This window comes from Cydia fagiglandana, chromosome 24 (assembly GCF_963556715.1).
Source record: "Cydia fagiglandana chromosome 24, ilCydFagi1.1, whole genome shotgun sequence".
Lineage (NCBI taxonomy): Eukaryota > Metazoa > Arthropoda > Insecta > Lepidoptera > Tortricidae > Cydia > Cydia fagiglandana.
The window spans coordinates 8,556,630-8,582,126 of NC_085955.1; the positions used below are offsets into that span (position 1 = coordinate 8,556,630).

At 41.8% G+C, this 25,497-nt stretch overlaps 2 protein-coding genes and 1 long non-coding RNA gene across 3 annotated transcripts; 2 read left to right on the plus strand and 1 right to left on the minus strand.

Moving 5' to 3' along the window:
- Positions 1 to 933: 933 nt before the first annotated feature.
- On the minus strand, positions 934 to 1,937 carry LOC134676476 (uncharacterized). The gene is made up of 3 exons (XR_010099940.1): positions 1,750 to 1,937; positions 1,379 to 1,450; positions 934 to 1,002 (listed from the first exon to the last, which is right to left on the minus strand). It is a non-coding gene; the product is annotated as an uncharacterized LOC134676476 (long non-coding RNA).
- A 6,961-nt stretch (positions 1,938 to 8,898) lies between these two features.
- On the plus strand, positions 8,899 to 11,219 carry LOC134676699 (uncharacterized). The gene is made up of 5 exons (XM_063535098.1): positions 8,899 to 9,139; positions 9,860 to 10,001; positions 10,100 to 10,168; positions 10,967 to 11,029; positions 11,173 to 11,219. Exons 1-5 carry the CDS (start codon positions 9,011 to 9,013, stop codon positions 11,217 to 11,219), a joined length of 450 nt encoding a protein of 149 aa, XP_063391168.1. The 5' UTR covers positions 8,899 to 9,010.
- Positions 11,220 to 14,196: 2,977 nt separating this feature from the next.
- On the plus strand, positions 14,197 to 25,138 carry LOC134676700 (gastrula zinc finger protein XlCGF57.1-like). The gene is made up of 7 exons (XM_063535099.1): positions 14,197 to 14,437; positions 15,158 to 15,299; positions 15,398 to 15,466; positions 16,265 to 16,327; positions 16,729 to 16,881; positions 18,733 to 18,804; positions 21,764 to 25,138. Exons 1-7 carry the CDS (start codon positions 14,309 to 14,311, stop codon positions 22,951 to 22,953), a joined length of 1,818 nt encoding a protein of 605 aa, XP_063391169.1. The 5' UTR covers positions 14,197 to 14,308; the 3' UTR covers positions 22,954 to 25,138.
- The last annotated feature ends 359 nt before the right edge of the window (positions 25,139 to 25,497 follow it).

Consider the following 25,497-nt stretch of genomic DNA (forward strand, 5'->3'; position numbering starts at 1 on the left):
CGCCCGCGCGGGCGCCGAGGCGTGGCGAGGCTCGGGCTCGGCTCGGCTCGCGCGGGCGGCAGGCTGCGCCGGCGGAACCTCAACAGCCGCCGCTGGACACAAAAACAAAATATATGATGACTATTTTATTTATAGTCTGTATCTTTAGGTATTTAAATAAAAGTTAACAAACAATTTGTACATTTTCGGGTAGTTATGGCAAGATTCCAAGGGTGTGCGGCACTGTGCGGCACAAGCATATTCTATTCAGTACAAAAATGTTTGTGCTACACAGTGGCGCACACCGGTGGAATCCCACCTTAACATTTATTGGTTAATCAACCAAATACAAAACCGCCCGTATCAGTCACTGAACGACCTGACTTTATCCTACATTATTTCACCATGTTATGTTTTCATCTACCCTCAACTGGCTTAAGGAGCCATTTGAGGGTAGATGGTGTTTACTTTTATTTAAATACCTAAAGATACAGAGTAGGTATAGTTATACAGTTGACGTCAAAGACGTGTTTAGATTGTTCGCCTTATAACAAAGGGGTAAGGTGCAAAGGTGTAAGGTGGGGGGTGGTGCAAGGTGGGGTGGGGATGGCCGATGGGGTCGAAAAGTGCTCGAGTGGAGACCACGGACTAGCAAGCGCAGCGTAGGACGTCCACCCACAAGATGGATGGACGACCTTGTTAAGGCCCAACAGGTGTCGCTTCCAACTGGTACGAATGGAGGTCCAAGGGAGAGGCATATGTTCAGCAGTGGACGTCTTATGGCTGGGATGACGATGATGATGATAATGGTGCAAGTGTAAACATATTTTTGACATCGACTGTACAGTCACATAATATGTTCTTCGGAGGCTGCAATAAGTATGTGACAAGCTCTTATGGCTCTACAAGTAACTTGTATATACACGGGCATATTGCATGTTAGGATAAACTTACATGACGCACCAGGCAGCTGCTCATCGCCCACGGCATCATTAGGCTCTGATTTAATCGACGATTTTTCAACTAAAACAAATATATATTAACATTTATTATGATACTTATAATACTTTAAAAGTTTGAACTCTCGCGTTTTGTATAGTCTGTAGATTTCTAACTGGCCTCGAACTGCTAATAATTTGCAATGGCGGCGCGTCAAACATATCCTTAGGCAAGCCGGGGCTAACTTGGTTTACATATTTACTTTACAACTCTGCTCCAACGTCCAAAAACAGGCAAGCCGGTGGGAATCGGCTTTTAAGGACGCGCCTCCAATGTGCCATATATTCCAAGGGACAGCATGATCTGATTCTGAACCGCTGTCAGTCTTCAGCTTAGTAGGAAGTTTCCTTTCAGTACGGTAGTACTAATATTTATGCTGTGGTGAGGATTAGGGACTTACATGACACATCTAGCAGCTGCTCATCTCCCTCGTCGTCATCACAAGGCTCTGGTTTAATCGATGATTTCACATCTAAAATAATAATATTAACATTTATTACTTCTAACACTAGATTAGATTAGATAAGATGATTTATTCCATGAACGAAAATTACATGAGTTTTCATTGATGTCAATAATATACGAATTTCTATCATGATCGTCGAAATAATTAAAAACAAAAATGGAATTAATAATCGTAAAAGTGCCCTTGTGGCCTATTTGCTGAAAAAATGACCTTGACACACTCTTATTCTCTTAACAATAAATTCGCGTCAAGATCATTTTGAACACCTGGCCCGCTTAGCTACTTCTGCTGCTGACTGTACCTACCCGACGTGCGGGCTTGTTCCTCGGCGGCGGTGTGACCGGGCTCATCCACACTCCTCGCGGGGCTCTGCTCGCGGTGTGACGTCACGGGACACGGCTTGGCGGCGTCGCGGAGGCGCTCGAGCCTCACGGAGCACCCTAGCGAAAGCTGCTGAAAGACGCGCGAGGACAGAGACTCCGGCCTGACTCTGTACTCGCCGCCGGGTAAAGACACTGGAACATTACATTTTATCTGTCCACAACATAGACGCTAAAAGTGGTTGAAAACAACGTTTTAATTTTTAACAATGCAATACCAAAATAATGTTTTTGCGTGATTTCTGTATAAAACAAAGTTTTACTCTCAATTTAGAGCAAATAAACATTTAAAAGAAGTCAGATGCGCACATATTTATGTAGTAGGTAGGTGTAGTAGTAATTGTAATGTGTATGTGTAATTATTTAATATAACGCAATTGTTTTTTTGTATGGAAACCGAACCACCTTGAAAGGCAGATCCATGGGTAGCAAGATATCACTCATTTCTAAATCTGACACACTGGATTAACTACAAAAAATCTCCTCTTGTGCTCCTCTACTATAACTAAGTAATAACATTTGATGAATTTTAGCTACAAATAAATTCTTTATATCTCTTAAGTTTTTTTTGAAAGGGATAGGTTATTGTTTTTGAAGTAAATATAACAGTAAACTATGTTCTTGGTTAAGATGTTTCATGAATAGGAAATATTAGGCAAAACTTTGCGTAGAGGGCGTCTCGAACTCAATATACCCTTCTGTGAAACACGACAATCGAAAGTTCGGTTTCTGCCTCTCTATCACTCTTGCTTAGTTGATCGATAGAGAGGCAGAGAACAAAATTTCGATTTTCGCGTTTCGCGGTAGGCAACCTGTAAACAAACCGCCTTGATGCATCAATGTCATAGTAGAAACTTGTCAATATTCCGGACAAGTGGGAGTCGGACTCGCCCACCGCGGGTTCCGTATTTTTTAGTATTTGTTGTTACAGCGGCAACAGAACGGTTCGTGACATTCAGCCTGGTGACAAGCGGATAGATGGACGGAAGGACGGACGGACGGACGGACGGGCGGACGGACGGAAGTCTTAGTAATAGGGTCCCGTTTTACTCTTTGGGTACGGAACGCTAAAAACTGTTTAAGGCCTAGTACGTATAAGTTACTCTATAGATTTGTATAGACGAAGTAGACTATTGTATTTACTGAACTAATCATTAATTCAATTAAAAGTGTGTACTTACGTAACAGATGTTCGTCCCGCGGCTCATCTTTACACGGCGGACACAGGGGCTCCTCGTCTGAAGCTGAACACAATAATACACACACTGAACTGAAGTTGTTTACGAGAGTGTTCTGATGATTTATACCTCTTCGTTTCATTTACCCTCCTCCTCATTTTCATTTAACCTCCTCCTCATTTAGCGTCCTCCTTATTTTAGGACTGACATATCCAGTAACTAAATGCTCTAAGGTACAATGGTACCATCAGTTCATCACGCTCCGAGATTGTTGCGCCATTTAGGGTTCTAGCTAAATTGGTTGTTCAACACTATAGTTTCCAATTTAGGTAGAACCCTAAATGTGACGTTATCTATGAAAAGTGACCTTATTATCGATGGCGCTTCCGCCATTATTAATAATGCTCCGATAGAAATACAATGCCGCGCGACGCCGTGCGGCGTAAGCGCCATCGACAATAAGGTCCCTTTTCATAGATAATGCCCCAAATGGCACAACAGTACATGTAGACTGCATATCTTACTGCTAAGTAGGGATCGTTTCCTTTTATTATAATTGCTGTCAATTCATTCTACTTAATTCTGAATAGCATACAAGGAACTTACGGTAATATAAAGCCTCAGGAGACTCGCTGTACGCGTCATCTGAAGATAGTTCGTCCAAGGCTTCTTCGTCTAAAATATAACACGGTAGGTACAGTCAGCAGCAAAAGTTGCTAAGCGGGCGAGGTGTTCAAAATTACCTGGACACACTCTTAGTCTCTTAACAATAAAGTCGCGTCAAGATCATTTTGGACACCTGGCCCGCTTAGCAACTTCTGCTGCTGACTGTATAAGGTTTAAAACAAACGTCTAAAGTAAACACCAGAGGGGCTACCGCGAAAACCGAAATTCGCAAATTGCGGGGGGATCTTTCTCTTTTACTCCAATGTAACACGGCTGTTTTGAACGGGGGTAAAATAAATGAATGGAAAGCTCCGGCTTCTCTAAAATGGAAACAGCCATGTTAACAAAATAAAATTAAATCAAAATTAAATAAAATAAACTAAATGGAAACCTTGCTGTAGGAAAGCTAGGAGGAGAAACAATTAAACAAATTTAAATCTAACAAACTTTATTAACCTAATAAATTATTTGAAAAGCTCAGTGGCAAAGCTGGGTCGCTTCACAGGTTCAAGTAATAAGGGTTTTACACCAATTAACTAAATACTAAAAACTAAATTTCGAATTACCTAAGTTTTATGCACCAGAACTTTCAAAACTTTAAATAAAAAAAACTATCTCTCTTCAATTACATCTTAAATTTGTAGCTGAGCGCAGATGCCCTACAAAATTCAAGGATGCATTTGACCGACCTCAAAACAGCTGCTGGAACTGGAGCAGCGGGGAGTGACCTCTCCTATCCCCGGGAAGCTGACTACTACCCAGGTTGGAGCAGGCCGCTGCAGATGGCGTGGAACAGATCCCACAGCCCCATTTTAAAACTTCAAAAACATCTTCAAAAGAAATATAAAAACATCGAAAGCTTCTAGAAACATCGAAAGCTTCTAGAGACATCTTGAAACATCTAGAAACATTCTAGAAACATCCCGGCTCCTGCAAAGCGAGAAAAGGATATATTAGCCGATGCCCTTTATGGCCGCTAGAGAAAAAATGAAACAATTGGAAATTTAGCTCACCGCACTGGAAGCTGTTAGGACTTCTGGCGGAGCGCTCCCTTCCCTCGAGCAGGAGTCAACTCTGTAAAGAACCAAAACTTGGTTAAGAACAAACCCACAATGTTTCGCGCCATTGTGGAATTGATCACAGCTAAATTCCATTTATACTTACTCAGTGGAACACACCGAAGGACTCGAACTGCTTCCACCATTTTGACCGCCATGTGGAATGTGTGGTCTTATCACAAAATAGGGCTCATGCGAGCGTGCGTCCCCGGAGGGGTCCACACATCAAAAGTGCATGTCACCTCAGAATGACCTTCTCATATGTTGAGAACAAAAGGCTAAAAACAAAAGTAGGGTGCCAATCTCTTGAAGACACAAATTCTTCGAAATTTCTGAACTGATTAATCTAGAGAACTCTTTCTTGAGCCTAAGAAATATATTTTATCATTAAATCTAATAATGTTTCATCTCAGAGCCCCTTTCTTTGTACGTCTGTAATTTCCATGTTTTGTTTACATCAAAATTATTTTTTATCTAAAAAAATCATACCTAAATCATACAAAGTTTTCCTGGAGTGACAACATAAATATCTCAAGTTTTAATTATTTTTACTCATATGACCACCCCGACAACAGATAAGCATCAAAAGGTGCATCTGAATGCAACAGATTATGCAAAGAAGTGCAATCAATCGAGTTAGTTTGGGATATTGTTAAAATCGTTGAAATAAGAAAAGGAATTTAACCCAAAAATATTAATTTAAAATCTAAGAAAATGTCTACGTTACACCAATGAAGGCGTAATTAGAGTGATAGAGAGAAATGCCCGCAATTTGCGAACTTCGATTTTCGCAGTTATAGGCCAGAAACGGTTCCAACGTTAGCCGCGGTATTTACAAATATTCGTAATGAACCTCCTTCTTTGATATGCAAAACGTAAGTGACGAAAAACGAAATTAAAATATTTACATAGAATGTAACTGAATTTGTAATTTTTAGAAGAAATAGATTTTGGGAATTATGGCTCATGGCCATGTCACAACATAACCCGTATTAAAAATAATTATTAATTAATTTGAACGGTATAAAACCATGGTTTAAAGCAGGAGTCTCAAAACTTTTGACCTGGGGCCACATTGCGCCTCAGAAACTTTCGCGCGGGCCACCCTCGGTTTTTGCGCCGGGGGAGGATGTCTGGTTGCTACTGTTAGGAACAGAGTTACTCACAATGAATGCTGAACCTCTATTAGGGCCTGGCCCGCGCGGGTCAGACAGTGGGCATTCGCTTTGGGTTGGCGGGCCGAATTAGAACGCATCACGGTTTTGGCCCACAGGCCGGGATTTGGGGACCCCTGGTTTAAAAACCCGGAGAATGTAACCATGACATGTAAGTGACAAAAAATTATTGATATTCCCACATAAACAATTGAAAAAGAAGAGAAGCCAAACAAATTGAGAAGCTCCGTTTCTTTGCTTCTCAAGCACGGCATTGATCTACTGTGGCATGGCTGTATGGTGATAGCAAAGCTTATTAATATGTACCTTTGACATTCAGTTTTCTTTCTAATCCCATTTGCAGCTCGGCCTGGCAGTGCTGCACTTGGAGCTTGAAGAGGCATGCCTCCCGCAGCCGCCCCAGACACACCTCACAGATACCACTCTTGCCATTGTCACATGAAGTTAGCTGCAAAAAGTTACACAACTCACTGACTACATGTTAATCTAATGTCTGCTACATCTAAAATATTAAGGGGAGAATCAGACTGCCTAGACTTGGTGTCGAAAACGACTACCTTTTTTGTTCCCGACAACTACCTACGTTGTCGTAGGATCGCCTCCTAGATAATGGAACCATTCACACGACTGCACACCAGTACTCTCCAATTGTCCGTTCTCGGACACTCTTTAATAATTTCTTATCTTTTGCACCTAACTCCGACTTGTTTGCCAACGAAAGTCATAAACTTTTTAAAGATTTTTTACGTTTTTGCGAATCAAACATGTAATAGGTAGCTTATTAATCGCTTTATTATTACTTAGGTACTTAATTTTACTACTTGATTTTACAGTGCATTGGTGTTAGCTGTAATGCTGTAAAATTTGATTATGCCAAATCACGTATAATACTTTTAGACCTGGTAACGTTCTTCCAACAGACTGCATACATTGATCGACGGTGCTTGACATCAGCTTATGTGTTACTGCACATATTTAGAAATCTTTCCTTAATTTGCCTTACATGAAAGTCCACGGTCATTCATTGCATTTACCTAATTATTGGCAATAATATACTACGTGACATTTGTTGTATAAATAATATTTTATCTTTTTTTTTTTTACAAACATTAAAAGTCGTACGTCACAAAAAATAAATCACACTTAAAACTAATTACTGCTACTTAACCTTAACCTAACCAAATTTGATTTCAATAAATATCAATATCAATACATCATGCCATACATGATTTCATTATGTCTATATTCTTAGCACACAAGACTCATACATTATTGAATCTAAGCCAAAAACAATAACTGTAAACAAGCTGCAAGGGTCTGTACTAAGATAATCTTCTTCTTCCCAAACCTTATACCATTCACTTGGGGTCAGGCAGACCCTGTCCTCTTCTTCCATTCTGCACGATTTAAGGTTCCGTCACACAGGCGCGTTTTCCGGGCGGGGCGTGAGCGTTTTATATGTAAAAGCGGCGCGCACCGCTCACGCCCCGCCCGGAAAACGCGCCTGTGTGACGGAACCTTTAGTGCCAGGTGTGCGTCGTGTATCCCTTGTTATACTAAGATAATATTTACAGCATATTTCAGGCAGAGGCGACGTAGGGCTTCGTAAAGCACCAAATTTAGGTTTTACCCAACCCTACCGACTTAATATTATTACTTACTTTGATTACAAAGCATTCTTCGATCATGACCGAGTATGTTTCCGTTATGCCGAAACGCGTGTACGGTGTCCTCAGATCTTTCGCCGAAGGCCGCTGCAGGCAGCAGTGGCACTGGTTTGTCGATTCCATCACATTAGTTGCTTTTTACGTTCTGTACCGATTTTATATTCATTTATATATTGAAACGATAGCTCTTTTTAACACAATTTCCAAGTCAACAATCAACAACTATTCAATTCAACATCTTTGAAATGACATTGACATGAGTGACAGTAGCTTCGGCTTCGCGTCGCGATTCGCGCACGAGTGTGGAGGGGGCTTTATACTACTCAGCCCGCTCCACACTCGTGCGCGAATCGCGGCGCGAAGCCGCGAACGCGAGTCTGGAGTCGATTTCGCATATCAGCGAACTAGACTGCACACTCGCGTTCGCGGCTTCGCCCGCGATTCACGCGCATAGTCTGGAGGGCGCTTTTGGACTTTTCTATAGGACTTGGCCAGTCTAGACGGGATAGTCAAATCGACTGATCTGATTTGATCAGGAATTACCATGAAATGACACACGGAATTACAAAGCCATAACAGACTACCACACCGTACCGTACCGCAGCCTTGGTCAAAATCATCTGTCGCTCAAGTGGTATCCAGACGGGACTGATCAAATCGGTCGATTTGATCAGAAATGAAATTGGCATCAATCTCCAATTTTATTTTACCCCGGCTACACACGTAACTATAAATCGTAGCGATTAAACTGTGCAGCCCGAACTGCGCAGTTTTATCTACCGTGTGTATGACAAATCGTTACGATAATCGACAACGATAATCGACAACGATTTGTCATACACACGGTAGATAAAACTGTGCAGTTCGGACTGCACAGTTTAATCGCTACGATTGATCGTTACGTATGTAGCCGGCATTAGATTTATTTATTTTATTTATTTATTTAATCTTTATTGCACATAAGAAAACACACTGTACAAAAGGCGAACTTAATGCCATAAGGCATTCTATGGTGGTATTAAAGCCCTCTAAATTTAAAAAATGCCCCAGAACAAAAATGCCTCATTAATTGGTATTCTTGCGTCCGCACCTCATTTTATCGGTAATATAGGTCATTATTGGCGGTTGAATTCGGCAAGCCAAATTGGCGTTTACGTCCGCACGCACTGATTCGATCGGGCAATTTTATCAAATTGCCCAGATGCGAAAAATTGACCAATCTGGATATGCCTTCATGTGTACCCATGTCACTGTCACTGTCATTTGTTGACAGCTTCAGAGGTTCGTTTATCTTTGGTTTGGTTTGGTTCGTTTGGTTGTTTACGAGTTGCTGACTGTGCAAATGCCGAGAGAACACGTGAAAGAAATACTATTTTACACAGTATTTTACTCGAATACATGAATACAAGTTCGGTGAAGAGCGTATTGAAGTAACTAATGTGATGGAATCAATAAACCAGTGCCACTGCTGCCTGCAGCGGCCTTCGCAGAAAGATTTGAGGACACCGTACACACTTCTCGGCATAACGGAAATATACTCGGTCATGTTAGAAGAATGCTTTGCAATGAAAGTAAGTAATTACTAATTATAGGTACACAAGTTGGTGGGGAAAGATATGATCATGGTCCTTTGCGAAGCTCTACGTCGTCTCTGTCTGAAATGTGCTGTAACCATTTTCTTTTTGACTACAGATCCATGCAGCTCTGTTATTATGTTTTACTAAGTCTTGTGTGCCAATTATATGGACATAAATTACTTCATAATAAAATTCATGGTGTAGAGACTATAGTCGCAGCAGGAAAAGTCTGCAGCGGATTTGATGGCCGACGCAGTGTAAGTGTTATTTAAACGTCATTATTTCATAGAAGTCATCATCATCATATATTTAAGAGTATGACTCTTGTCGGTGGAGCAATTTCCATGTTTGGCGGTCCTCCGCCTTCTCTTTGACAGCCCGATACGACACGACGTTGATCTTTTCCTTTATTTGATCCATGTACGCTCTCCTTGGCCTTCCCCTCTTCCTGTTTGCTTCAACTTTCCCTTCTATGATATTTTTGATGAATTCGTCGTGTCGTATCAGGTGCCCAAGCATCCTTCCTCTTCTATTGTCTATAGTTCTTAACAAACTCCTCCTCTCTCCTACTATGCGTAAAACCTCTTCGTTAGTTTTCTTTTCAGTCCAACTGATCTTCATAGAAGTATGACGTTTAAAATGACACTTGCACTGCATGGGCTTTCAAAATCGCTGCAGACTTTTCACGGTCTGACTCTAGCATACATTTTGCAGCTAACAACATGGGATGAGGGCGAGAGTGGTATCTGCGAGGTCTGTCTGGGGCGGCTGCGGGAGGCGTGCCTCTTCAAGCTGCAGGTGCAGCACTGCCAGGCGGAGCTGCAGGAGAGGTTCAAAGGAACATTAAGTGTCAAAGGTAATGGGACAGAATAACAACGGAACAATTGTGATCAACAACACTTGTTATGTTTACTTAAGATATTTGATTAAATCTTATCACATGTTATATTTTAGACGAGGAAGCCTTAAAAGATGAGCCCCTTGAAGACGGCGCGTGCTGCGAGTCTCCTGAGCCTTCCTTAAGTAAGTATCTATCTAGAGAGCAATACAGAATTTTGTAGAATAAAACTTACAAGAGTTATGCGGCATTTTGAGCGTATTTTAACCGCTACTAGGTGAATATTATTGTTATTGTTGTCTGTGTGTGTTTGTCGATTTATGATTTTGTTCCACTAACACTTAGTCTTTAATCTTAATTGTTACTAACCATTTGGGCCATTGTTGTCTTTAAATAAATAAAATTCAATTCAATTCAATAAACATAGTAAGCAATTTGAGTGCTATTTAGCAGTAAGGCGTGTGGCCTCCATATCTACTTAATAATCTTAATATAAATAAATATTACAGGACATTATTACACAAACTAATTCCCACAGTAAGCTCAATAAGGCTTGTGTTGTGGGTACTAGACGACGATATATATATTATATACATATTTATAAATACTTAAATACATAGAAAACACCTATGACTCAGGAACAAATATCTGTGTTCATCACACAAATAAATGCCCTTACTGGGATTGGAACCCAGGACCATCGGCTTCACAGGCAGGGTCACTACCCACTGAGTCAGACCGGTCGTCAATATATTTGTTGTTTTACCAGTTGCTCATAGGAGACTATGGGTGGCGGGGGGTGCGGGCGGCAGGCGTACGGCGCCCGCACCCCCCGCCACCGCACGTCGTCCTACCCCGTCGCCCCCATACCGCGCAGGCGAGGACTTATTTAAGCGGTCGGTCTACAGAATAGAATATTTTGGAATATTTAGTCATAGTTATTGTTTTACCAGTTGCTCATACACTGTGTGTTACGTGTTCAGCTTCAGACGAGGAGCCCCTGGGGCCGCCGCCTGAAGATGAGCCGGAAGACCGATATCTGTTACGTAAGTACACTCTTCCAATTTTATTTTATCCCTTTGAACACGTGAGTATTAAAATTATTTTAAGAGTTAATCACGTATTATTAAGTCGAATAAACGTATAAAAATTTTTCGTTGATTTTCTCGGATGACCTTTTCCAAACCAGTGAAGCGACCAGTAAAGGCGGTGCAGTCGTTGCTCCGTTTAAAATAATTTCAATATGTTCGAGTCTCACGAGAGTTTTATTATTAAAACCCTTTGAACGCCAAAAACCCTTAAAGGCATCGTAAGAAGTTACGAGGCTCCAAGAAAGCTTATAAATGCTATGGCATACGTTGTCAAAGTAACCTTCAACGATACGGTTTATATTTGCTATATTATGCCAGAGATATTGATGTGTGCATGACGTTCTTGGGTCCTACAGATGTATCTGCGACTACAGCCGGCGAGTACGGAGTAAGCACGGCGCCTCTGTCCTCGCGCGCCATGCAGCAGCTCGCGCTGGCGTGCTCCGTGAGGCTCGAGCGCCTCCGCCACTCCCCGCGCGCGAGCCAGCCGTGTCCCGTGACGTCACACCGCGAGCCGAGCCCCGCCGGCAGTGTGCAGGACGTGACGTCACCCCGCGAGCCGAGCCCCGCCGGCAGTGTGCAGGACGTGACGTCACACCGCGAGCCGAGCCCCGCCAGCAGTGTGCAGGATGTGACGTCACACCGCGAGCTGAGCCCCGCCAGCAGTGTGCAGGACGTGACGTCACACCGCGAGCCGAGCCCCGCCGGCAGTGTGCAGGACGTGACGTCACACCGCGAGCCGAGCCCCGCCAGCAGTGTGCAGGACGTGACGACACACCGCGAGCCGAGCCCCGCCAGCAGTGTGCAGGACGTGACGTCACACCGCGAGCCGAGCCCCGCCGGCAGTGTGCAGGTCGTGACGTCACACCGCGAGCCGAGCCCCGCCAGCAGTGTGCAGGACGAGCCCGGTGACACACCCGCCGAGGAACAAGCCTACATGTCCGGTACTCGCTCAACACATTTCATACACAACTCTAGATTAATCACACATTAATTATATCCCAAATATTCTACCCGATCATTCTGAATATTATAATGACAGAATAAATAGTAAAGGCCAGACCACCTGCGGCAATACATTATAATTACACAAATGGTGTGCTCACATGCCCGCAATGTTCGCGAACCTTAAGTAGTAAGATAGGCTACGTCAGCCACCTGCGAGCACGCCAGAGACAGCAACGGAGTTGACAGCAGTCGCCGTGGCCGAATCGGCCGAGGAGGAGTTTTATTAATTTATATAAGCCTATACAGTGTCCCACTGCTGGGCAAAGGCCTCTCCCCTTGATTTCCATTCGTCTCGATTTTGGGCAATCTCCGGCCAGTCGTTAAGATATGCGTCCAGGTCGTCCCGCCATCTCCGAGGAGGAGTTAAATAGTTGAAAGAATTTGGGCAATCAACAATGATACAGTCATTTTATTGTGGTGGTAACTGGAATATAAAACCAAGAACTAGACAAGAAAATCTTCTGCAAGACTACTTTCTCCGCTCAGGAGTAGGTTTCAATGGGGTTTCGTACTTGTAACCGTCAGATTAAGAAATTAAGGAACCAGTGCGACTGTGGCCGTCCGTCCGGCTGTCACATTGCTAAATATCTCGAGAACTACTGAAGCTATCAATTTGCAATTTGGAATAGTTATAAATAATTCTAACCCAAACACATTGAAAGTGTTTTTTTTTTAATTATGGAAAATGCCCAATATAAAGACGGGCAGAATTTCAATCTAGTTAGGTACTAGGTTCAGTAGGATATCTTTAGAAAGAGCTCAAATCGAACATTACATAACAATTTTTTATAGTAAATTTACTATGCTCAATATATGTACTTCTGCTCAAAATCTTTCGTGATTATAGTTACATGAGAAAATTGAAAGTTTGCACGGAACCCTCGGTGCGTGAGTGCGGGACTCGCACTTGACTGGTTTTTTTATTATTTGATTGTTTGTCTATTGGGGGATTTCCTTCAAATATTGAGGTCCATTCAATTAACACTAGTGTCCGGCCGAAGTTTTGGTTTCGGCCGAAACTTGAGCATAACCGATTACAAAACCGATTCAGCAAAAAACCGGTTTCAGTGGGACATTAATAATCATCGTTTCCCTACCTAAAAAGCTGGTGATATAATAAATTTTAATATTTCTGTTTTAGATGTAGAATCATCGATTAAATCAGAGCCTGATGATGACGAAGTGGGAGATGAACAGCTGCTTGATATGTCATCTTCGCCCGCGATTCACGCGCATAGTCTGGAGGGCGCTTTTGGACTTTTCTATAGGACTTGGCCAGTCTAGACGGGATAGTCAAATCGACTGATCTGATTTGATCAGGAATTACCATGAAATGACACACGGAATTACAAAGCCATAACAGACTACCACACCGTACCGTACCGCAGCCTTGGTCAAAATCATCTGTCGCTCAAGTGGTATCCAGACGGGACTGATCAAATCGGTCGATTTGATCAGAAATGAAATTGGCATCAATCTCCAATTTTATTTTACCCCGGCTACACACGTAACTATAAATCGTAGCGATTAAACTGTGCAGCCCGAACTGCGCAGTTTTATCTACCGTGTGTATGACAAATCGTTACGATAATCGACAACGATAATCGACAACGATTTGTCATACACACGGTAGATAAAACTGTGCAGTTCGGACTGCACAGTTTAATCGCTACGATTGATCGTTACGTATGTAGCCGGCATTAGATTTATTTATTTTATTTATTTATTTAATCTTTATTGCACATAAGAAAACACACTGTACAAAAGGCGAACTTAATGCCATAAGGCATTCTATGGTGGTATTAAAGCCCTCTAAATTTAAAAAATGCCCCAGAACAAAAATGCCTCATTAATTGGTATTCTTGCGTCCGCACCTCATTTTATCGGTAATATAGGTCATTATTGGCGGTTGAATTCGGCAAGCCAAATTGGCGTTTACGTCCGCACGCACTGATTCGATCGGGCAATTTTATCAAATTGCCCAGATGCGAAAAATTGACCAATCTGGATATGCCTTCATGTGTACCCATGTCACTGTCACTGTCATTTGTTGACAGCTTCAGAGGTTCGTTTATCTTTGGTTTGGTTTGGTTCGTTTGGTTGTTTACGAGTTGCTGACTGTGCAAATGCCGAGAGAACACGTGAAAGAAATACTATTTTACACAGTATTTTACTCGAATACATGAATACAAGTTCGGTGAAGAGCGTATTGAAGTAACTAATGTGATGGAATCAATAAACCAGTGCCACTGCTGCCTGCAGCGGCCTTCGCAGAAAGATTTGAGGACACCGTACACACTTCTCGGCATAACGGAAATATACTCGGTCATGTTAGAAGAATGCTTTGCAATGAAAGTAAGTAATTACTAATTATAGGTACACAAGTTGGTGGGGAAAGATATGATCATGGTCCTTTGCGAAGCTCTACGTCGTCTCTGTCTGAAATGTGCTGTAACCATTTTCTTTTTGACTACAGATCCATGCAGCTCTGTTATTATGTTTTACTAAGTCTTGTGTGCCAATTATATGGACATAAATTACTTCATAATAAAATTCATGGTGTAGAGACTATAGTCGCAGCAGGAAAAGTCTGCAGCGGATTTGATGGCCGACGCAGTGTAAGTGTTATTTAAACGTCATTATTTCATAGAAGTCATCATCATCATATATTTAAGAGTATGACTCTTGTCGGTGGAGCAATTTCCATGTTTGGCGGTCCTCCGCCTTCTCTTTGACAGCCCGATACGACACGACGTTGATCTTTTCCTTTATTTGATCCATGTACGCTCTCCTTGGCCTTCCCCTCTTCCTGTTTGCTTCAACTTTCCCTTCTATGATATTTTTGATGAATTCGTCGTGTCGTATCAGGTGCCCAAGCATCCTTCCTCTTCTATTGTCTATAGTTCTTAACAAACTCCTCCTCTCTCCTACTATGCGTAAAACCTCTTCGTTAGTTTTCTTTTCAGTCCAACTGATCTTCATAGAAGTATGACGTTTAAAATGACACTTGCACTGCATGGGCTTTCAAAATCGCTGCAGACTTTTCACGGTCTGACTCTAGCATACATTTTGCAGCTAACAACATGGGATGAGGGCGAGAGTGGTATCTGCGAGGTCTGTCTGGGGCGGCTGCGGGAGGCGTGCCTCTTCAAGCTGCAGGTGCAGCACTGCCAGGCGGAGCTGCAGGAGAGGTTCAAAGGAACATTAAGTGTCAAAGGTAATGGGACAGAATAACAACGGAACAATTGTGATCAACAACACTTGTTATGTTTACTTAAGATATTTGATTAAATCTTATCACATGTTATATTTTAGACGAGGAAGCCTTAAAAGATGAGCCCCTTGAAGACGGCGCGTGCTGCGAGTCTCCTGAGCCTTCCTTAAGTAAGTATCTATCTAGAGAGCAATACAGAATTTTGTAGAATAAAACTTACAAGAGTTATGCGGCATTTTGAGCGTATTTTAACCGCTACTAGGTGAATATTATTGTTATTGTTGTCTGTGTGTGTTTGTCGATTTATGATTTTGTTCCACTAACACTTAGTCTTTAATCTTAATTGTTACTAACCATTTGGGCCATTGTTGTCTTTAAATAAATAAAATTCAATTCAATTCAATAAACATAGTAAGCAATTTGAGTGCTATTTAGCAGTAAGGCGTGTGGCCTCCATATCTACTTAATAATCTTAATATAAATAAATATTACAGGACATTATTACACAAACTAATTCCCACAGTAAGCTCAATAAGGCTTGTGTTGTGGGTACTAGACGACGATATATATATTATATACATATTTATAAATACTTAAATACATAGAAAACACCTATGACTCAGGAACAAATATCTGTGTTCATCACACAAATAAATGCCCTTACTGGGATTGGAACCCAGGACCATCGGCTTCACAGGCAGGGTCACTACCCACTGAGTCAGACCGGTCGTCAATATATTTGTTGTTTTACCAGTTGCTCATAGGAGACTATGGGTGGCGGGGGGTGCGGGCGGCAGGCGTACGGCGCCCGCACCCCCCGCCACCGCACGTCGTCCTACCCCGTCGCCCCCATACCGCGCAGGCGAGGACTTATTTAAGCGGTCGGTCTACAGAATAGAATATTTTGGAATATTTAGTCATAGTTATTGTTTTACCAGTTGCTCATACACTGTGTGTTACGTGTTCAGCTTCAGACGAGGAGCCCCTGGGGCCGCCGCCTGAAGATGAGCCGGAAGACCGATATCTGTTACGTAAGTACACTCTTCCAATTTTATTTTATCCCTTTGAACACGTGAGTATTAAAATTATTTTAAGAGTTAATCACGTATTATTAAGTCGAATAAACGTATAAAAATTTTTCGTTGATTTTCTCGGATGACCTTTTCCAAACCAGTGAAGCGACCAGTAAAGGCGGTGCAGTCGTTGCTCCGTTTAAAATAATTTCAATATGTTCGAGTCTCACGAGAGTTTTATTATTAAAACCCTTTGAACGCCAAAAACCCTTAAAGGCATCGTAAGAAGTTACGAGGCTCCAAGAAAGCTTATAAATGCTATGGCATACGTTGTCAAAGTAACCTTCAACGATACGGTTTATATTTGCTATATTATGCCAGAGATATTGATGTGTGCATGACGTTCTTGGGTCCTACAGATGTATCTGCGACTACAGCCGGCGAGTACGGAGTAAGCACGGCGCCTCTGTCCTCGCGCGCCATGCAGCAGCTCGCGCTGGCGTGCTCCGTGAGGCTCGAGCGCCTCCGCCACTCCCCGCGCGCGAGCCAGCCGTGTCCCGTGACGTCACACCGCGAGCCGAGCCCCGCCGGCAGTGTGCAGGACGTGACGTCACCCCGCGAGCCGAGCCCCGCCGGCAGTGTGCAGGACGTGACGTCACACCGCGAGCCGAGCCCCGCCAGCAGTGTGCAGGATGTGACGTCACACCGCGAGCTGAGCCCCGCCAGCAGTGTGCAGGACGTGACGTCACACCGCGAGCCGAGCCCCGCCGGCAGTGTGCAGGACGTGACGTCACACCGCGAGCCGAGCCCCGCCAGCAGTGTGCAGGACGTGACGACACACCGCGAGCCGAGCCCCGCCAGCAGTGTGCAGGACGTGACGTCACACCGCGAGCCGAGCCCCGCCGGCAGTGTGCAGGACGTGACGTCACACCGCGAGCCGAGCCCCGCCAGCAGTGTGCAGGACGAGCCCGGTGACACACCCGCCGAGGAACAAGCCTACATGTCCGGTACTCGCTCAACACATTTCATACACAACTCTAGATTAATCACACATTAATTATATCCCAAATATTCTACCCGATCATTCTGAATATTATAATGACAGAATAAATAGTAAAGGCCAGACCACCTGCGGCAATACATTATAATTACACAAATGGTGTGCTCACATGCCCGCAATGTTCGCGAACCTTAAGTAATAAGATAGGCTACGTCAGCCACCTGCGAGCACGCCAGAGACAGCAACGGAGTTGACAGCAGTCGCCGTGGCCGAATCGGCCGAGGAGGAGTTTTATTTATTTATTTATTTATATAAGCCTATACGGTGTCCCACTGCTGGGCAAAGGCCTCTCCCCTTGATTTACATTCGTCTCGATTTTGGGCAATCTCCGGCCAGTCGTTAAGATATGCCGTCCCGTCCCGCCATCTCCGAGGAGGAGTTAAATAGTTGAAAGAATTTGGGCAATCAACAATGATACAGTCATTTTATTGTGGTGGTATCTGGAATATAAAACCAAGAACTAGACAAGAAAATCTTCTGCAAGACTACTTTCTCCGCTCAGGAGTAGGTTTCAATGGGGTTTCGTACTTGTAACCGTCAGATTAAGAAATTAAGGAACCCAGTGCGACTGTGGCCGTCCGTCCGGCGGTCACATTGCCTGCCTGCGAAGCCGATGGTCCTGGGTTCGAATCCCAGTAAGGGCATTTATTTGTATGATGATACAGATGTTTGTTCCTGAGTCATGGGTGTTTTCTATGTATTTAAGTATGTATTTGTATATTATATATATCGTTGTCTGAGTACCCACAACACAAGCCTTCTTGAGCTTACTGTGGGACTTAGTCAATCTGTGTAAGAATGTCCTATAATATTTATTTATTTATTTATTTTATTTATAAATATCTCGGGAACTACTGAAACTATCAATTTACATTGAAAGTGTTTTTTTTTAATTATGGAAAATGCCCAATATAAAGACGGGCAGAATTTCAATCTAGTTAGGTACTAGGTGGAGTAGGATATCTTTAGAAAGAGCTCAAATCGAACATTACATAACAATTTTTTATAGTAAATTTACTATGCTCAATATATGTACTTCTGCTCAAAATCTTTCGTGATTATAGTTACATGAGAAAATTGAAAGTTTGCACGGAACCCTCGGTGCGTGAGTGCGGGACTCGCACTTGACTGGTTTTTTTTATTATTTGATTGTTTGTCTATTGGGGGATTTCCTTCAAATATTGAGGTTATTGTATTCAATTAACACTAGTGTCCGGCCGAAGTTTTGGTTTCGGCCGAAACTTGAGCATAACCGAGCACAAAACCGATTCAGCAAAAAACCGGTTTCAGTGGGACATTAATAATCATCGTTTCCCTACCTAAAAAGCTGGTGATATAATACATTTTAATATTTCTGTTTTAGATGTAGAATCATCGATTAAATCAGAGTCTGATGATGACGAAGTGGGAGATGAACAGCTGCTTGATATGTCATGTAAGTAGCTTGTCCTAACGGGTCTCTATTGTTTCCCAAATAGTTTTAAGTCATAGTGTATTGTTTGTCCGAATTTTCGTTAGTCATAATTGGTTTTTCTCAGAAACGCGTAACTTTTCAGGACTGCCATAAAACAAACCTAACCTAACCTATCTATAGAATAACCTTACGAAAATCCTGAAAAGTTAACGGTTTCAGTTTTATGACTAACGATAATATGACAAACAATACATTATGACTTAAAACTTTATGGGAAACAAAGGGACCCCTGTCCTAACACCAGGGCTCGAAACCGTTTTTTTTTGAAAAACCTGAAATTGACCAATATTTTTAATTACTTTACGCTCTTTACGTAGGACTGAATCATGGAATTAGGTAACTACGTATTATTAGATTAAATACCAATTAAAAATCAAATAATAAACCAAAGAACGAAAAATAACGTAATAATACCGGTATTTTTTGTATGAAGAAAAAACCGGTTTCGAGCCTTGCCCAACACATCATACGGTCGTGCACATTAAGACATCATAGGAGTCGTTTTTTTAGGGTTCCGTACCCAAAGGGTAAAACGGGACCCTATTACTAAGACTTCGCTGTCCGTCCGTCCGTCCGGCCGTCCGTCTGTCACCAGGCTGTATCTCACGAACCGTGATAGCTAGACAGTTGAAATTTTCACAGATGATGTATTTCTGTTGCCGCTATAACAACAAATACTAAATAAAAACAGAATAAAATAAAGATTTAAATGGGGCTCCCATACAACAAACGTGATTTTTGACCAAAGTTAAGCAACGTCGGGAGTGGTCAGTACTTGGATGGGTGACCGTTTTTGTTTTTGCTTTTTTTCGTTTTTTTTTGCATTATGGTACGGAACCCTTCGTGGGCGAGTCCGACTCGCACTTGCCTGGTTTTATCCTCTCAGTTACGAAAATGAAGATAGTTTCGTAACTCAAAGGAAAATTACATCTAGACGCGCGGCAGAGTGTTAAGCCAAGTTCAAAAGAAGAGAACTGGCGACGCAGCGGCCGTGTGTTACATGAACCATTTGGAACCACTTATGACCCCTACTCACTGTCTCAAAATGTATTAAACATACCCGCACACACATGCCGGCTATCTAGAGCGGTAAATGAAAACTAGGTCCTTATAGTAAAACAGTTTATTATTAATAAGTTTTTCGCAAAAATTTCATTTTTGGTACAAGCTTTTATCGCTGACTGTACTTTTCTTACGACAGACAACTAATACTCATCGAGACAATTCTAAAAACCCCTAACACGATTTGGTTGCGTTATTTCATCACAGAGTTCCTATGGCCACCTCCTGTCTCCATCATCAGATCAGCTCGATGGTACCATAATATTGCATTGTCATCCGATTTATACATGCATGCAAAATTTCAGCTCAATCGGAAACCGGGAAGTGGATCAAATTTAACTTGCAAGATTCCATTACATTCGACCTAATAAAAGCTTGTTAAGGCCACCTCCTGTCTCCATCATCAGATCAGCTCGATGGTACCATAATATTGCATTGTCATCCGATTTATACATGCATGCAAAATTTCAGCTCAATCGGAAACCAGGAAGTGGATCAAATTTAACTTGCAAGATTCCATTACATTCGACCAAATAAAAGCTTGTTAAGGCCACCTCCTGTCTCCATCATCAGATCAGCTCGATGGTACCATAATATTGCATTGTCATCCGATTTATGGGCGTTTTCTAAAATAAATATCGAAAACCTGATTCTTTCAAATCTGGACATTCTTGGGCTCATTCTACTCAGAATCGACAGCATTCTCCATCCTTCCATTAAAAAAAGATGTCCCAAAATGTCCATTCCATTACGTTACATTTTATTATGAGAAAAAGTTTTTCACTTATATGTACGTGACGTAGCGGAATGTACAATTTTCATACAAATTTTTGGACCAGTTTTTTATCAGGATTGAATATGCTAGTGATTCTAAGTTGCTTTCAACTAACCCAAAAACACCAGGATCTGTGAGAAACGGGTTTTCAATAATTATTTTAGAGAACGCCCTTATATACATGCATGCAAAATTTCAGCTCAATTTTACGTCAGGGTCATTCTTCATTCACTGAGCCGAACGATGACTACTCGGGTGCTACTGTACGTATGTCCGACGTCGCATATAACATAAAGAAATGAATATAGCTCTTAACACAATCAGGTTCATGGACTATCATATTTAAAATTCTATTTATTTCCATATTTTGATGTTATTTGTGTTTCTAATGAGACTCGCAAGCTGAATCGATCCTCATTTAGGTGTAAATATTCATCATCATCATCAGCCTACTCTCGTCCACTGCTGGACATAGGCCTCTCCTATTGCACGCCATTGATCACGATTTGCGGCAACTCTGATCCAGCTCTTGCCAGCCGCCTTGCGAAGGTCATCGCTCCATGTAGTCTGAGGGCGTCCTACTCTACGTTTGCCGATGCGCGGTCTCCAGTCGAGAACTCGTCTACCCCAACGGTTATCGGTTCTACGGCTAATATGACCGGCCCACTGCCACTTCAGCTTGCTAATCCGGTGGGCTATGTCGACGACTTTAGTTCTCTGACGGGTGACTACATTTCGAATACGATCCCTCAGAGAGACTCCGAGCATAGCCCTTTCCATAGCTCGCTGAGCGACTTTAAATTTATGGACCAGTCCTACCGTGAGTATCCACGTTTCGGCTCCGTATGTCATCACGGATAGGACGCACTGATTGAAGACTTTTGTCTTCAGACTCTGTGGGATTGATGACATGAAGACTCGACGCAGCTTCCCATATGCTGCCCAGCCCAGCTGTATCCTTTTATTCGACTCTTTCACGAAGTTGTTCCTTCCTAACTGCAGTATTTGATTTGCCCGAGGTAGACGTATTCCTGAACAACCTCGAGAACACGTAAATATTCAATATTTTGTTATTGTGTCCAGCTGTTGAGGTCGCGTTGGCGCCGCGTGACTCGGCGCCCGCGCAGGCGCGTCCCGTGACGTCACGCCAAAAGACGACGCCAGCGAGGAGTGTGACGTTGCCTGTTGCCACTCGCCCACAAGCCCACACACACAAGCGTAGCTTAATTGGACAAATAAATAACCAGCACACTACTGCAGTGTATTCATGCAGAATCTGTTCACAAAAGTTCTCAAACGAAACTCTGTTCAACCAACATGTACACACTCAAATGGAACTAAAAACGTACATTTGCGATATGTGTAACATGAAATTCAGGCTGAAATCTGTTTTAATCAGACATATTTTTAAGTTACATATGAAGATAAATGACGTGTGCAAAGTTTGCAACAAAATTGTTCATAAGGCGTACTTAAAGAAACATCAAAGACTTTACGCTGGTGACAAACCATACAAATGTAAGGTATGTGATAAGAAATTTGCACTTGTTTCATATTTAAAATTACACCAAACTGTTCACACTGGTGAGAAACGATACAAGTGTGAAGAATGTAACAAACAATTCAGAGATAAAAGTGGGTTAAACCAACACAAAAAAAATCACACCGGAGACAAAAGATATAGCTGTGGACAATGCGGCAAACGTTTTATACAAAAGAGCGCTTTAACTTCACACAAAAGAGTTCACACAGGTGAGAAATTATATAAGTGTGATGAATGTAACGAATTATTTCGAAGGAGAAACTCTTTAAATAATCATAAAAAAATTCATGCTCGAGGTGATATTTACAGCTGCAACGTTTGCGATGAGAAATTTCCACTAAAAAAACTTTTAGATAAACATAAAAAGGAGCACATTGGAGAAAAAGCTTTCCGCTGCGAAGAATGTAACAAGAGATTTAAGATACAAAGTCATTTAGATATCCATAAAATAACTCACACTGGAGACAGATCATACGTCTGTGACAAGTGTGGTAAGCAATTTAAAAGAAAAGGTAATTTAGATCAACATAAAAAAAATCACGCAGAAAAATCTCACAGTTGTACTAAATGTAACAAGCAATTCACACACAAACATCAGTTAGATGCTCATGAAAGAAGTCACACTAAAGAAAAAGCATATATTTGTGAAAAATGTGGTGCGCGATTCGCGCAAAATTATATTTTACAGAAACATAAACAAATTCATATTGAAAAGGTACCCGGTGACTGAGTGACTGAGGAAATTAACTAAAGGAATATAGTAGAGATTAATACAAAATAGTGTGTCAAACAATGATTTCCAAAGTAAGGATAAACACGTTCATACAATTCCGACCGAACATTCTCGTTAAGCAACACAGGCGCCATCTGTTGTATAGTATGCGTACTACCGGCTAAGTCAGAGATAGGGCTTCCAAATACCGAACTTCCCACAATACCGGTATTAACATCGAAACTGTCGTCATAAATACCGGAATCCTGGTAATCTAACTGGTTAGATTAGGCCGAATATAGAATAGTTGCCAAATATTCGTAGCATATCTACTATCTCTAGTCTTAATCTTCATTCACGGAGCCGAACGATGAATATTGGCCTCGGGTGCTACTGTAGGAGCATTCCACGGGCTGTCCCGTACAAACGCATTTCATTTCCTGTGTTGCGACTTTTTTCTCGGCATTTAAAGCAGGCGATTATTTTTCTGTGCATATTTTTGACCATTTGTCATAGAAAAGGAAACTCTTATACCTTTAAATCTTCAGAAACTTCGCGTTTGTACGGGACAACGGTAGACAATTTCATGGAATGCTCCTGTAGGTATCGATAGATTCCGACGTCGTCACCAAGCCCACACGTTGAAAAAAACTTCAGCAGCTCAACTCAGTTAAATAAGCAGCGGCAGTCGTGAGTCTCGAGATAAAGTGAAAATTATTGGCTGCGATAGAGTTAGCCCACATAAAGTATTAACTTTTAACACAAAGAAATGAAGAACTATAAATAAATAAAATCAAAGTTTATTTATGTTCAGATATGTAGTCATTCCAAGAGAATAATTATGAGAAAAAAACGAGGAGCGGAAAGGCGTAGCTTTTATTACCACCGGCCAGTGTGCGCTTTGGCTCCACTATTCAGGTTTGCCGTTAGGCGTCACAAACCCGGTTTCACCGAAATCGAAAAAACCGGCTAAACCGGGTTTTTAGCCAATTGCAAAAACCGGGTTTTCACTTTGATAAAACCGGCTTTTTCGAGTTTTTCGATTTTACAGTTTTATAAGGTAAGTGCATTATTTTGAAGAGCAAATAAAAAAAAACAATGCATTCGCACTAATTGTATAAATAAACAGCTTTTTAGTCTCCAACATTATAACGTAGAACGTAACAGATATCTATTAGCGCAGTTTTGCAGACAGGCTGCTTAGGTGCCCCTTGAAGGCCTCAACTTCAAGGGGCACTCAAGGGGCTTCAAGTCGTCTTGGAAAACAGTGATTGTTCCTATCTGCCCAGTCCATGAGTGCCTCCCCGTTGGCGTCAGATTTCCTATATCCCCAGTTGGTATTGTGTAAATGTTGTGGAAGAATTAATATTAAAGCATTGATCCTAAAAATACTTGCTTATTTTACAAATTATACGTAAAATCGAAATCACCGAAAAAACCGGAAACCCGGTTTTGCTGTTTCCCAAAAACCGAAAAACCGGTTTTCTAAAATACGCTCGGTTTTGTCACCCCTATTTGCCGTGTTACAACATAAACATATGACAGGTTCATTTATTAAGCCCCTTATGGCTAGATCCCCGAATTTCATGAATATAGCTCAATCGGTAATTAAAACGGGATATTTCTCTGGCTGACTCACCCAACATTAAAAAACCTAACCCACTTCCAGATGACCTAGCAAGTTGAAATTTGGCATCCATCTGGGCAATTGTGTGGTTACGAACCTATTATAAAGAAACAATGTCTTATTTTTACAATTTGTAAAAATAATTTCTAAAAAATAGTTTTTATTTACCTACACACTAAGCGCCTATCGGATTTACATATACATTTTAGTTTCGAAATCAACTATGATGTATGCTAATAATTCCTATATTTGTATAGTAATGATATCCCATCAAAAACAAATGGATCTTTAATTACATCCCAAGTGAACTAGAACTTGGCATCCATACAGATCTCAATTCTTTTGACGGCGAAGTCAACAACGACGCATGTTCTTAATATTGAACTTGGCCCTCATTTCACATTATGTTTTTGACGGTATATTATTTACAATTTGTGATTTAGTATTTATTGCGCCCAAAATGAGGGGCTCTTCAAACCAGCTAAACTTTATTCAAATCTAACGAAAAACTAATGAACAAAATAAAAATCCATTCTAACTTAAACTTGTACATAATTGACGCTTAACACTAACACAATCAGGCTCATGGACATTTAAAATTGTATTTATTTGCATAATTTGATGTTATTTGTGTTTCTACTCAGACTCACAAGCTCTATCGATCCTCGTTTAGGTGTAAATATTCAATATTTTGTTATTGTGTCCAGCTGTTGAGGTCCCGTTGGCGCCGCGTGACTCGGCACCCGCGCAGGCGCGTCCCGTGACGTCACGCCAAAAGCCGACGCCAGCGAGGAGTGTGACGTTGCCTGTTGCCACTCGCCCACAAGCCCACACACACAAGCGTAGCTTAATTGGACAAATAAATAACCAGCACACTACTGCAGTGTATTCATGCAGAATCTGTTCACAAAAGTTCTCAAACGAAACTCTGTTCA